Raw genomic sequence first — 16361 nt, forward strand, 5'->3', positions numbered from 1 at the left:
TAGAGGACTAACGATCACTTTAAACCGATTCGACGCTGTGCCTATTAAGGAAGGTATGATTTTTTTTTATCTGCGAAACCCTATTTTTTCCACTCCCTGGGCCAGTGGTTGGTGATATCAAAAAACTGTACTAGATAAGTTTTAGGTCCTTATCCAAAGAATAGTAGGAACTTTAAATTAATTCGATATTTTACTTAATAAGAAAGTTATAGCGATATTTTGTTTTTTCGAAAAAGCCCCCCCCCATTTCCACCTTCATGCTCCGATTTTTCCCATTAACGAACTCGACCAAGATTTTGGGACTAGTTATTTTTAACGAATAATTTTAAAGTGAATGGCGCAAAATTATGGCAGTTATCGTGTCCACAAGAAAGTGAAATTTTAAACTTAAAAAAAAATATAAAATTTTAGTAACTCCCTTTTTATTTTAGTTCCAACACAACCTTTATCACCATAAATCATATCGTGTGTTAAATACAAACTGGACGAAAGATTATTTCAAGGAAATTCATAAAAACAAGTTTGCAACATTTTAATTACAATTACACACTGTTTAACAATTTCAACATATAACTACGGATACATAAATGAAGAGGTGATGAGGAAACATTTTATGCTGTTTTCAAGTGTCTTAAGCATGAAATTATTCTTTATTTTAAAATGAATGAGAAATGATTGCGCCAATTTTTAATGGTAAATAAATTTCTTTCTAAATCTGATAAATCTTTTTTTTTTGTAAAAACTTTTGGAACAGCCAGAGATTAGATATAATGTCACAGACATTATAATAGTTTAAATATTGACATTAATGATGTAATATAGTTAACAGTAATGTTTCAGGAACATCAGTTTGTGAATTACAGGATTAAAAATTGTGATCGGGCTTATAAAGAAAAACAAAGGAAAACGGCCATTCCTGTTTTAAAAAACCATCGTCATATAGGAAGTCAATCGTAAATTACTGGAGGTGGAGGAAGATCGATAAATACTAAACTAAAAATTTTAAATTGTATAAAATCGATGATATTATATACAAAATTTTCTATAATTTTCATTGGGGTTGAAAAATATATCTTTTAAAAAGTTAAGAAAAATAAAATAAAACGGAATGGAACGCAAGTATGTCGGGAGATAATATATCCCCCCTCTAATCGCAGAGCCTAACATCAGACCTTTACTGCTGGAGCTTTCTTAATTTCGAGTGGGTATTTATTTATGTAATGGCGGTTGTATATATATATTTTTTTTTGTTTTTTTATGATGCAATTGGAATTTGCGTTCCGATCCTTTGCAGATCGATTTAGATATATTATTACTTGGGCTATCGTTAGAAGACTAGCAAGGCATTTGCGTCTTTCTCCCAGCGCGATTCTTCTTCAGTCTCTCCGCTGAAGACCTTTCAGTGCTAGTGCCTTCTGGTCTAGCAGGAATGCCTAGTTATTGGAGGATGCGATGCACTCCCTTCGCGGAGGGTGTAACATGCGCTTTCGTGAGGCCAATAGTTAGTTGTAAGTTGAAGGAAAGAAGTGTGAATCTAAATTTTTTTGAATTCTTATTTCTCTTCATCTTCGTCATCTTCTTTCAACAGATGAGTCGGGGCTGATTTGAGTTCATTGTAGTGGGAAGTTCTTCTTGCTTCTTTCTTCTTTTTTTCTCCGTGTAATTTTGGTTATAATTATTTATAACATAACGTTAGAGAAATCTGTGAGCCCTGAGAAGGGCATCACACCGAAGAATTCAGGCCTCTTCGTTACCTCCGTCGAACGGCTGCTTGATTTTTCCCTATCTCCGTCTTCCGGAGATCTTCGTTATCTTCTTTTCATAGGATACAGAACTGTAATGATGGGGACTTAAAGTTAATATTAAATAAAATCATTCGGGTACGCGACGTTGCAGTGATCATCTAGTGTTTGCCGTATACAGAAAACAGCCATCAATATTTTAAAATAAAACTGATGCTTTTATCACAAATAAACAATAGTTGTTTTCTAATCGATAAAATACAAAGGGCAGACAGTATTTGAAAAGAAAAAAATCACAATGTATGTATGTATTTTTTAATTTATTATGTGTTAATGCGAATTTATATGTCGTCAGGCTTATAAATAAGAGAGGGTGTTGAATAGATAACGATACCGGAATTAAAATAATACGCTGAATATAAATATGCTTCATGCACCGGACGCAGTTTAATCTAAGTTGCGGTATTTTTTCACTGGCCGATCTCAGAACTCATAAGCTCAGCATTAGTCGGTAATTATTAATTCTATATCATGTAAACTACAAACTACTCGAAAAGCTTGGTACCGGAGAATAAATTTATGAAAAAAAAATTGTTGAGCGAAAGTATATTATTATAACGATTATTAAAATATTTGTACCAATAAAATAAAAGTATAACATAAATAAAATATTTTATTTATTTTTCGTATAAAAAGTTATTTACTTTTATGAGTTTTTTTTTACGCTTGTTCAAAACATTTTAAATCAGATGCTCATAAATATGTAACTCATGTATATATACATATAAAAAGATATATGATAATGACCCCTGCAGAGTTTATAATCATCAATTTACATAACTAGAAATAAACTTGGAGATATCTTATTACCTATAATTATAATTTGATTTCTCTACAATGATGATTGAATTTAGATTCTACATTATCATTATTATATAATTATTTGAATAAATTATTTTAATTTAATAATTATAAAATAATAATAAAAGTATCGATTATAATTTATTATTATTATTTAATTAATTTTACCATTATAGTTAATTATTTTTAATTCATATTTAAATTAATTTCTACATTTTGCAAGTTAAATTGGTTGGTTACCTTGATATCTATCCCGACTGACTAAACTTAACTTTAATCATTAAATTATCGGAATATCTGAATTTCTTTTTTCATAAGACAAGATATCTTATCTATCGTTTATTTATAAATTGTTAATAATTTTATTAAACACACATAAAAATTAAAATTATTATATTCTTTCATTAAAAAAAATAATTAGCGTAGAATTTTTCTGTATAATTACTTGTAAATCCGTTTAAATAAGTTCTCAGGAATTTATGGTCGGTTACTTATGAAATTAAATACGCTTAGATCAACAAAGTACGCGATTGAGATTCGTGAATGATTTAAATATAATTTTAAAATAGGGAGATAAAAAGTATAAGTAGAGGAATTTCAAGTCTAAAACTAACACTAGATTATATCAATATAATTAAATATGTATTTTCTTAAAATAAACTCCTTTTTACTTCACTTTGTAATAACATATCTTTTTCATCTGTGAATGTTAGATCCCATAAACTTACGGTAGTAGGCGACATAACATGAATGACAAGTTACTTTTGAAAACAGCACAGCCATTCTCAAGAATAATCAGCCAGATTTACCAGGGAAAAGGAGTGGAGTGGTTTCCCGTTGCTTTCTTCAATGAACTGGATACACTGTTGCACATCAATATGCCAATCTACAAAAATGCAGGTGATATTTAATCCTACAAGTAATAATTTCACTCTAACATCATTACTCTCAGAAAAATTAACTCTGACTGGGACATAGTGTAAAAAAGTTTATTAATGTATCCCTATCTGAAAAGAAAAATTGCATTACATTTAATACCTTAAATTTGTACGGAAACATATTCATCTATTAATAAAATTACAGGTTTTTAACCTCATAATCGTTTCCTATCCAACGCGATTGAAAAGAGCTGTAGAAATGAAAAAAAAGTTATTGTTAAACCCCTGCATCTAAACGAAATGGGATCAAATAAGCTTTAAATAATTTATAGAAGAAGAAAAAATATTGTATACTTAATCCTGTTGTACATATCAATCAGATCCAAAAAAGAATTCTTAAACAAATTTTTAATAAAACCTGTGTGTTTTAATCTTTTAAGGTATTAGATAATCTTCTCAAAAAAGCCGGCAATGGATTGCAAAGCTTTCCCGGCTCTGTCCTTTATGTTCAATAAAATTTTAAAATCAAAATAATATAATAAAATTAAGTAAAATTTATATAATAAAAAAGAACTGGGAGCTTCCCATAAGAGGGGGGGGGGGGTATTAAATTATTTTAGTGACTTGTTTAACAAACTACGTTTTAAGTATTAAAAATTTGAAATTGCGAAAATTTTTTTTCATTTTGGGGTTACCATACTCAAGGGGAAGTATTCAAGTAAAATAAAATTAATTTTTGAGTAGATTATCCCTTAGGAGTAATAATAAATTTAAAAAAAGAATGTTTTAAAATTATTTAAAAAATACAAAGATACAGACATAATTCTAAATAAACAAAAGTTCTATTTTCAAGGAAGGGGGAGAGACTTTTTTGCTAATATTTTTTTCCTAGAAATACTAAAGAATAAGGGCTATCAAAAAATTAAAATTTTTAAATCTAAATGAAAGTGGTAACATGCAAGATGGATTTAAATTTAACAAACTAAAAAAAAGTATTTTAATTAAAAAAATATTTTTTATTACCACATACCATTGCAGTGGGATGGGGGTTTGTTATAGTGGTTTGAAGACCTATTGATGTAGGAAATATAGATCTAAAAACTTCCATTAACTCCTTTTCTGAGGCAAGACACAGATAGAAAAAGAAAATATATAGCCATTATTTGGGGAAGGGAGTGAATAGTAAATAAAATTTCTTAGTAATTTGTGATCTTGATAAAAAAACTTCTTAAAACTTTTGTAAATTTTTTTTGTTACAGTGCCGTAGTAAAGACTCAAAAATTTTTTCGGACAAAACACTACCATCCCTTTTTCAATATTTTACAAAAAATGTAATATATTCGAAGACGTCAGGCAAAGAACAATCTTACGTTTTTTAAAAATTGTGTTAGTGCTGCCATCTATTAAATTTTAATGGTTTTACAAGTTAAACTTGTAATATTGAGAAAAAACAGCCTACGTTTATTATTTTCACGTTTGAATGTTATGCATTCAGGGAAATATCAATTATATTGTTGTAGTAAAATCACTGTTTTCTAGAAAAGAGTCAAACGTGACATTTTCTTTGCCTGAGGTCTTCTCTTTTTCCCCAAGGTAGTCCTTGTCAATGGTCAAATCGGTCAACGGGGTCAAGAGTTGACACCAAATATAGACCAACATACATACATATATGCGCACAAAGTCGTATATAATCAAATAAATCTTTCCAAATAAAAAAAATTTAAATAATAGATAAATAATAATAAAATAAATAAATCTTTCTTTTATCTTTTGGATTTGGGATCATTGGAAAAAAAACTTTTTCACAGATTATTTACAATTTTCTTAAATTTATATTTTTTGTTAAATTTTTAAATGTCTCCTTAAGGCACAAAACTTAAAAAAGACTAACGTTTTTAATTTCTTTTTACCGATTTATATATAGATTTTGCAACATTACATTTATAACCGACTACTATACCAGCCAGGAAAGTTACAAATATATCGTTATATATCGTTACAGCCAGGAAAGTAAAAATTGCCGAATTCCAAAATTCCTTCTTCTAATAAACTAAAAAATTCTTGAATTTTAGTTAAAATGTAGTTTCGACAATAAATTAGAGAGATACTAATGTAAATCTTACACGATTAAAAACAATTGAAGATAAAAGGTTAGGAACATCTGTATTTATGGCACCGTCTCGAAATAAGTTTTAGTATGTTAAAGAGTAACAATTGATGAAAAAATGTATATTATATAATTTTATCCGTGACCTGATAACACAGGTAACCTAGGCGCTACAAGTGAAATTTTTTATCGGTGAAAATTTATTATTTTTTTATAATTTTCCCTTCTTTATAATTTTCTCCCCCTCCCTAGAAAATTAAAACTTTATTTATTTAGAATTATGGTTGTAACTTTGTATTTTTTAAATAATTTTAACATTTATTCATTTTTATGTAAAAAATTTAGAGAATATAATTTTTAATGAGTAAACAAATCGTACAATAACCTATTCGTCGGAAATTATTCACAAACACAAATGTTATTTAAAATTTGTATATAAATCAACACCACCTGGATTTTATCGTAAATTTAATTGTACGCCGGTTCTTAGTATTAATTATACCAATCCTATTAACTATGTTTAGCCTATAAATGTTCTTCATAAGCCTATACGTTTATATTCAGTATAAATATTAGTCCTGAATTAATCCAATTGGTAAATGATAAATGCTGATGTTGATTAGATTCTTTGTGGAGGCCGAGTCTAAAAAAATAGCTTGGGGAAGGTTATCGAGCGGCTAACATGAAGGATGGAAATTAAATTCCAAGAGCAGAAACACGCAAAACTTGTTCTTCGGGTTATTACAAGAAATTAAATTAAACTGTTACACAGCAATAACCGGATCCCCGCGTCTTCCGTTCTGGATTCAAAGTATTAAAATAATGTTATTTCTCTTTTAAACTGTTCCGAACGCAATTATTGCTTGCACTGATACAGTTTTACGAAGTAGCAGTTCTATATCTATCAGGGTAATATTTAATAGAGAAATTGTCTGAGTATCCAACTTACTGTAAGTTCTTTTAATAATTATTGAGAAAAACTTAAGTTAAACATGTATGTCAGTAGCTGCGCTATAAAATAATTATTAATATCATAAAAGGACATTATCATATGCGTTATTTACAATCGTTTTAATCTCTATTTTAGTTTTTAAAAAAAAAATCAGTTATTTTTTTATATAATTATATTTTATTGCAACTCATTTCTTTCCAACTCATGTGATTATAATCAGTATTATTTAAAAGGAGAAGTACTTACAACATAATAGAACAATTGTATTTAACGATTTTTTGTTTTATGACATGCTGTTTCATTCTGTCGGGTATCAGTTTTAAATATTAGTTCACCAAACAGTAGATCTTAGTTTTACTGTATATTTTATATAAAATAATAATAATAATTTTTAAACGGTTTACGGTTGCTACAGGTAACGTACAGAAAAAAAAATTCTTATAATAATAAAAATCACTATCAAAATAACTGAAAAATATTTCTAAAAGTCTTTAACAGACTATTCTTCAGCCTCTTCTTCAAGGTATTCCAATTAAGAAACAGTTAATATGTGGTTAAATAAAATATTTTATCTGTTTGTGTGTTAGATATGTTATTTTTCGAAATTTCGTATTGTTCGAGTGTGTTGTGGTAATGAAATTTTCGAATTGTACGTAAAGTTTGCATTATATGTATATATTTGTCCCGTTTCTACTAGATGATGTCTGGTCTATAATACTTTATTGTATAATTTATATTCTTGTATTTATTGCTGAATACGTATCCAGTTTGCTCATTATAATTTTTATTGCAGTCATTGAAGTATTAATTTTTATTTTCCTGGATTACAATGATTATCGATGGGTTAAGTTATTACGTTGTGTGATTTTTTTTTTACATTATGTTTTATTATTAGGTTTTTTTTTAGATTCTACTTTCAATTAATTAATTACTTATTATGTTTAGGGTTTTTGATAAATCAGTATTTTACATTTTATGTGCTAGGTAGCGATTATTTATCAGATACATCTAGCAAATCTACTAGATATGTAGAAGAGAACAACGTAATAATTTTCATTTCTTGAAAAAAACTTGCATTAAGCCTATTGAATTTAATAAATTATACTACCTCATGTACGTAAAAATTAAAATTCTTTACCCAAATAGCTGGGTGGGGATAAACAATTCCGCATCCCAGAGGTAAATGATCAAAGTTAATTCAATTTTTTTTCATTCTACAGAATATTTTAAATTCGATTTGCTGTACAGGTTATCGTACCGTGCTCCATTCTTGGAAAAGACCTAACTTTTTTCACCTCCTTTTTCTTTTTCCTGTTTAGCCTCCGGTAACTACCGTTTAGATAACAGAGGATGAATGAGGATGATATGTACGAGTGTAAATGAAGTGTAGTCTTGTACATTTTCAGTTCGACCATTCCTGAGATGTGTGATTAATTGAAACCCAACCCCACCAAAGAACACCGGTATGATCTAGTATTCAAATTCATGTAAAAATAACTGGCTTTACTAGGACTTGAACGCTGGAACTCTCGACTTCCAAATCAGCTGATTTGGGAAGACGCGTTCACCACTAGACCAACCCGGTGGGTTAACTTTTTTCATCTATCCATTCGTTCCTCTTATCTTCCTTATTAAAATACTAATAGAAACATGCCCGGGTCGTTATAATAGAAACAAATATAAATATAATAATAAAAATTATTATATTCTGCAATAAAGCTATTGAAAATAATTTTTATGTTCTGAAATATATGTTCTGAACTAACACGTTGTCTTTATTTATAAAGTACATGATTGTTTGTCAGTCATAATAAATTCCGAGTACAGTTTTGAGGTAAATCTTCCGTACTACATTAAATTTTGTGAGAAGAAACTTATTTTAATTAATTCCTAATAATACGTTAACCTACGGTACGCACGAAAATACAAACACACAATATATAAAATATATATAAATAATTTATGTTATCCAAGAAATAAAACAAAATAGTTTATAAACATAATAATCTTCAAATTTATCAAACAAAAATAGAAATAATAACAATAATCTATATTTGTCCGTTAAGTATTTTTTATAGTCAGCACGACATGTAGCGTATGTGTAGATGGGTAATGAAAGGTGCCCACATAGTCTTGTCCTAACCTTATTCGTTCACGACTACATTCCTTAGCGAGACGGTTGATATATCTTTACGATTAACTGGAATACGCGATACTATTACAGCAAGCAGATATACTCTGTTAAGATGTTGTTTGTTGTAAAGCAAATAAAACTTTATACGTATTTTGCATCGGAGTATCTTTATGTTTAGAATACCTTCTGTCCTACAATAAATGACGCTTGAAAGTAAATTTATTCTTGACATTTATTAGCGAGACTATGTTGACTTTCTACATAAATTCATTTTACAGTGTTGTCTGCAGGGAGTGCAATTCAATGTCCCCTCTTTCAAACTTATCCGTATAGAAGATACCCCTAAACAAATGTCATCTTATGGTATATTACGCATATCTATTACGACTACATTTTGCATACTTCATTAATATTATTGTATTACACTACAAATCCGTAAATTTAAATAGCATAATATGAATAACAACATTCGATGCATAAAACAAATGATAAAAAGCAACTTAGATCGATGACGTGTTGTATACGCTGTAGGTGTAATAGGTAATAAAAAGCTTTTATTTTATTCTATAAAACGAAATTCATTAAAAGTGTGTGGTACTGATTATGGGTTGTCATACTATCATTTTATTATTTTTCTTGATATTAAAAAGAATTATTTATTTGGATTAAAGTAAATAAAATAATCAAATATGTTTAAAAAATTACCTTATTAAAAAAATTGGTGTTAAACAAACGAATGATTCCCAAAAATGCATCTATATCAAAAGGAAATGTCAAATTTTATGGAAAGGAATCTCGAAAAATCTAGGGAAAGGGCAAAAATCTATACTTAGTCGAATTTTTTTTAAACAGTTTATTTTTTATTTTTTAACAAAAGTGACCTTTTGTTAAATAAACAGTTTGGCTGTATTAGAATAGGATTTTCTTTCAGGATTTTTTAACCTCTAATATAATTAAAACATCAAATGTTAACTCTTAAACTGTAGGAGTACAAGAAAATAAGAATAACGGCAATGTAGTAACGTATAGTAAAGTAATAGTAAATCAATGTATTTTAATAAAATAATTAAAAATAATTAATAAGTGATACATCCACCGTACCAGCAAATAAGTGTTAAGTCCTCGAGAACTTTCGGGTTTTCAAGCCACCATCAGGAGTTAAAATATTATAATTAAGTCAAAAGTTAAAATACGTATGAAACATGACTGTTAGCAAGTTAACAGAATACTGTTAACATGACACGGTAGAGTACATGCACACTAACATATAACATTAGAGTGTATAGAGTATGCTGTTAACATGCAAACAGTCATGACTGTATACGTATTTTAACTTTTGAATTAATTATAATATTTTAACTCCTGGTGATGGTTTGAAAAAATCGAAAGATCTCGAGGACTTAACACTTATTTGCTGGTAAGGTGATATATCACTTAAGAATTACATTTAATTATTTTATTAAAATATACCAGTGCAACCTTGTTTAAGAACTTTATAATGTATTTTAATATGATCAAAAATTTATTATTTCCAACTTAATTTATTGATCCAAAACAAAAATCAACTTTTGTAGTTTTTCAGAAAGTTAATTTTCGATTACCAGTTTCAGTGCGTGCTGAATAAAAAAGCACTCGACGTGTATAACTCCGTCATTATGTTCTGGGTGCTAGAAAACTTAAGAAAGAATTTTAGGCAAAGTTTTCATGCCGTTTCGATGATAATCAAATAGCGTACGAGATACGAATGTGAAGTTGAATCATAACGGCTGCTACGTCATACAAATATAGTTGTACTTCTAGTGCAGGAACGTTAATATAAGCCTTCCTGTTTGTATATCTTACTGTAATAGACATCAGCTCAGTCGATTTTCATGCACACATTTAGCTACATTATTCTTTAACTTTCTAAAATAATATCTTCGTATTTTAATCCTCCCCTGTTAATATCGTACTTAACTTCAGCTTCACTATTATTGGTTTTTTGCAAAATTTAAAACTTTTTAAAAATTAAAAATTTTATTTATTAAAATAATCACGTTAAAAATATCGCTTATAAAAAATCTTTTAAAAATTTGATACTGATAAATGGGAAAAAACAGTAGAGTCAATTTACGAAATAACCATCCTGGAATGGTAATAATTACTTTTATTAAGGCAATATACTTAAAAAGAGCTGGGTTACTGAATAAATTTATATTATCATGTTTTAGCTGTACTTTACTTGGAAAGAAAGAAAACTGATGTAATAATTTACTATTATTCAAAAAATCCATAACTTCTAAGTAAACAAATAAATAACTGGTTCATATTTATAGACAGGCTAAATGAAGGAATTGTAATTAACTAAAGAAGCAACCGTTGGTTAACGGTTAATATACCTGGAAAACAGAAATTTATAAAAACTTGTTCTGAACAACAGAACAAGCATAATCTCTGCTACGCAAAGCTTAACGTGGTCGAATTTTCGTATACTCGTTAACGTGTACATTACATTTGAAATATCAAACGGTTAACGCCTTTAAGGTAGTTTCTTTTCGTAAATTTTATTTATCTACTTTTCTCACGTAAACTGCTTCGTTATCACTTCATAGTTATTATTTTTATGTATTAATGTAGAATGTAATCATCTCTTTTTTACTTCCTTGTACGAAGGAAGGAAGTATTATAATCGCGAAAAATTTCGGTTTTCAGATTTCAACGGAAATATCCATTATGACCATCCCTGAATCAATTTTAACTAGTTTCGGCGTGACCTCGGTACGTACGTACGTGTATATATATATATATATATATATATATATATATATATATGTACGTATCTCGCAAAAAAAAACGATTAGCCGTAGGATGTTCAAATTTTGGATTTAGGATTGTTGTAACATCTAGTTGTGCACCTCCCCTTTTGATTGCATTCGACTGAACCAAAAGTGTCCAAAAAGCTCAAAATTCCAAAAGATTTGGATTTTGACCTTTTCCTTAACTGCAGTAATAAGTCCTCACCGAGAGCTTTTCAACGATATATAAGTGGTACTTATTTTCATTGGTTCCAGACTTATAGTCAAATAAATTGTTAATTAATGAAATACTTCGATCTTACAAGGGAAGGCACTTCGGTTCGTATCAGACTTCATCTCCTTTTTTTAACTTTTTTTCTTAAATTTATTTCTTTTAACTCTTTTCTTTTAATTTAAATATAGTGATTTAATAATTATTAACCTGTGATTGGAAAAAAAAGTTTTTCAATAAATAATAATAAAAACAAGAATATGAAAATAAATCAGAAATTATTAGTAAAATAGAATTTTACGTACGTTTAAAATCGTGTATATGTAATTTAATAGGCATTATTACATATGTGTACTCATATATGTAATAGATTTGGTGAAATATCTGATTATTTAATATTAATTGAAAATTATAATTTAGAATCGTTTTATTTTTGGATTTTATAGTTTAATTTCTGTATAATTTTATTTAATTATTTTGGAATTCTGTTTAATTTTATCTACATTAAAATTAACTACAGAGTGACTGAAAAATAGACTCTCACAAGATCAACATATACACTGAACTTTAATAAATTGCAAAAAATTCTTATCTTTTACTTCATTACTCCTCTGATACTGACGGATAATATTCTCCCTAAATCGGAGTTGATCATCATTTCGTTTATTTGTTCTTTGGTGCCGATCATTTAATCGCTCTTTGGTTTGATATAATTCTTCTGATCTTAATTTGTGTACACGTTTTTTAGTTTCAGCAATTGTGTAACTGTCCACTTTATTAAAGAATTGGTGGATCGTATCTCACTTTCAAATGAAATAAGTTTAAATGAAGTGCAGCAAAAAATGTGTATATGTAATTTAATAGGCGTACAAGGAAGTCATGTGGTGTCAACATCAGATTTTTTTATTTATAATTTTATTTATGATTGTTTTTCTACGATTCGCTTGGTCCTTCCAAGCAAATGCCGCAGAGTTTTTTTTGTTACCGATAGAATAGCAAATCTACTATTCCTTATATGACTTATGTGAGATCTGAATAAATTATTTATTTATGATTTTTACCTTTTTAATTGGACAAATAAAAGAATGAACATTTTGTCTAATTTTCAAGGATTTTTTTTCTTATTAGTAATTGTTTCTTATCCAAAAGTTACTTTTGTTTAAAATATTCCAGAAGAAATAAAATACTTCCCTATAAAATCTCTAAATGGAAGCTAATAAAAGGAGTCTTCAAAATGGATAACAAAATAAAAACTGTAGCACGGGAGACAATGATTAAGAAATTTTCAGCCAATTAAAAAGAAAAAGAAAACTAATTTTTGTATGTACACATTCTATTTCCATTCGAGCTATGCAAGATATGTCACGCGGAATTTAGACTATCATTTAGAGCATTCACTTTTATCAAAATCTCGCTCATCTTTCATCAACGACAAGGTCATATGATTATGGTTTACTTTATATTAATGTTGCTTTTTAAAAAATATCAGTATGAATCTTTATTATAAGAAATAAATAAAATTTAACGGAGATAAACATTTTAAAAAAACGTAATTAAAAAAAAATCGCTCAAAATTTCAAAGGTTTTAATACAATATTATTCTGATAAAGTAAATGTAAGAAAATGACATTAATTATTTATTGTAAAAAAATAATAATTAAGTAAATAAGCAATTCTAATCATTGTGTACAACAGTCAATAAATGATAAATTATTATTATATAACTTCGGAAGAAAAAACAATTAATTTTTTCATTCTTATTTAATATACGCAGAATATAAAAGGAAATAAAAAAATTAATTTTCAAAATTTCATTAAAGAAAATAAATAAACGTGTGATGATGCTGAATTAACTGTATAAAACCTGCAGGATTCGAGTACATATAATAAATAAATTATATTAGAAAAGTTGAGTTTTATTAATAACTATTTAGTCATCATTAAAATTTCTAGCATCATGTTTTATTCATATCAGGTCGTGAGTCACAATAACATGGTTACAATATTATATGTGGTTGAACAACTATTTTTACTTATAACTTATTATTATATCATTATTGTTCATTATTACTAATTTCTTTGAAATTATTTTAATTCCATATTTTTATTTTATAATTTGTTCTCTTAATCAACAAAAGAAATGTTTGTCTTCTATTTAATAACATAAGTAATACACATTTTATATTAAAGACATGAATAATTTACGGTAATTACATTTTTTACGCATAAGAAAACGATATTTTATTTTTTTATTCTATCGTTTAATAAATCTGTATTTAAAAAACAATAAATAAATTATATAAATATTACTCTAATTGAAGTAATAAAATAAATAAATTACTGCAACAAAAGTTTCTTTATAAAAACAGTTAAAGAAATGGTATATATATATATATATATATATATATATATATATATATATAATATTTTATATCTTCTACGATACTATCGAGACTACTCGATAGTAATCGATCGAGACTTACAATCGAGATTGTTTCACAGAGAAATAATTTTTTTATATAAAAGAATTTTATAGACATTCAACGTACGTATTAGAAGTAAAATTTTATTATATTCCATTTCTTGAGCTTTAGATTTGAAAAATAAATCATTTCTCTCATTCTAAAATAATCAATTCCCCACATTTTTGTGATGAATACTAGAATGAGTACAAAAACATATGCAATTTGTTGTTTAATTCTTACAAGCTGGTGTCTGACTCACCTACCGGTTTGGTCTAGTGGTGAACTCGTCATCGTAAATCAGCTGATTTCGAACTCGACAGTTCTAAGGTTCAAATCGTAGTAAAAAGCAGTTACTTTTATACGGATTTGAATACTAGATCGAGGATACTGGTGTTCTTTGGTGGTTGGGTTTCAATTAACCACACATCTCAGGAACGGTCGACCTGAGACTGAATAAGACTACACTTCATTTACATTCATACATATCATTCTCATTCATCCTCTGAAGTAATAACGGTGGTTCCGGAGGCTAAACAGAAGAAGAGATGTCTGATTCTACAATTTGTTTATTTAAAATACGGTGAACCAGAGGCGACTGTAACTATATGTAATAACAGACCATGCTAGAGAGAGAGAGAGAGAGAGAGAGAGAGTGTGTGCGAGAGAGCACCGAAACGTAATTTTCGTCGGTAAAAACTATATCTTTATTACCTTAACCTTTTTACATCAATAGGCTCATTTTTATGGCTGACAAAACTTTGTTTAATAAAAGGTTAATTTATTTAGATCTAAAGATGCTTAGTACAAGTATGATGGACCTAATATAATTCTGTATTTGTTTAATATCTAAAAAAAATACAAAAAAAACATTGCTTTAATTTACAGAAATACATCCAACTGGTAATTATTGTGGCAAAGGAATACAATTTTTGTGTCTTTCTTATCGAAACAAGAATAAGACCATTTGGAAATGGAATCCAAATTTCATTAGTCCATATTCTGGAAAACCAATAAAATTTATAAACACTCTATTACGTCGTAAAATATAATAGCTTAAATTGCATTGGAATTAATGTGCAAATTAGAAATGGTATACTTACAACAAAGAGAATGCTATAAACCAAACACGGGTCATCATGGAAAAATAAACTGATGGTTGAAAACAATAAATCTTCAAAGTCATTGTTTACAGTACTGAATTCATCGGTAATATCGCAGTATTAACTTGCGCTGCTTCCATAATGATTCTATTTGTTGAAAAACAATTTGTTGTAGATGCGTCATTTGTAACTAGTTACAGACTTTCAAAACAATCTGGCATTATTGCTTTTGCTTTAATAGCGCCCAATTGTACTATACTAGGTAAATGATTGTTTTAAGAAGTGTATGAATTATTGTAAAAAGTAAGTTATTGTTTTTATGAAGTTACGATTGTTTTAAAAAGTGTATGAGAAGTATACTTTAAGTGGTATGAGAAGAACATTTGTCATAAATGTTAATTTATTTTGGGGCATGCCATTTCAAATAAACGACTGATGAATGGTGGCGTGGTACTTCGGTAAAAATTATTATCGCCACAACTTAAAAATTATTATAGTCTTTACTATTTGTGTCACAACAGATATACTCGAACTGAGTCCTACACGTGTTAGTAATCAATTTATAATTATTGTTCTTTGTCTAAACCACAATAAGATGAACTATGTTTATGAAGCTTTTTCTATTGTGGTTGATGGCAGAAAAAGTTACTTGAGAGAGGTTGATTAATTTACGAAAGATTTCTGGTAATGAGAAATGGTTTCTCGTAAACAGTTTAGAAGAAGCAAAAACAGAATTTTAATAAAATATATTCAAAGTTAACTAATAGAATTTTTAATTCGGTCATTAATAACTAATACATCATCACAATAAAACGGTTATCATGGAACATTAAAACAAAATTGCTTTTTAATTGCTTTTAATTTTCATTCTTAAATTAAAGAAAGAGAAGAAGAAGAAAATAAAACGAAGGAATTATTATAGAGTTAATTATATTTCTTTATAATAATACTGAAGATAATTATTAATTCATAACCTATATTAAATAATGTTGCTCTTTTAAATTAAAATTATACCAGTTTTGTAAGCCTTACAATTAATTTAATATTTTATTCGGTTTTGACGGACAAAACATGAAATAATTGATTACTTAATTGTAGGCAACCTGTAATTCTACA

At 27.8% G+C, this 16361-nt stretch overlaps 1 protein-coding gene across 3 annotated transcripts in view; it reads left to right on the forward strand.

Annotated features, from left to right (window-relative positions):
• The window catches only part of LOC142320246 (aristaless-related homeobox protein-like), a 430467-nt gene that overhangs the window by 246353 nt on the left and 167753 nt on the right, over positions 1 to 16361 (forward strand). For 2 of the 3 annotated variants that reach the window (XM_075357944.1, XM_075357946.1), the window contains exon 2: positions 3317 to 3503. The exons of the other annotated variant lie outside the window; for it this stretch is intronic. In XM_075357944.1, the coding sequence (XP_075214059.1) occupies positions 3350 to 3503 (154 nt within the window). In that variant the 5' untranslated portion in view covers positions 3317 to 3349. The remainder of the gene's footprint in view (positions 1 to 3316; positions 3504 to 16361) is intronic. 3 annotated transcript variants of the gene reach the window in all.

Source organism: Lycorma delicatula, chromosome 2 (genome assembly GCF_047948215.1).
Source record: "Lycorma delicatula isolate Av1 chromosome 2, ASM4794821v1, whole genome shotgun sequence".
Taxonomy (NCBI): domain Eukaryota; kingdom Metazoa; phylum Arthropoda; class Insecta; order Hemiptera; family Fulgoridae; genus Lycorma; species Lycorma delicatula.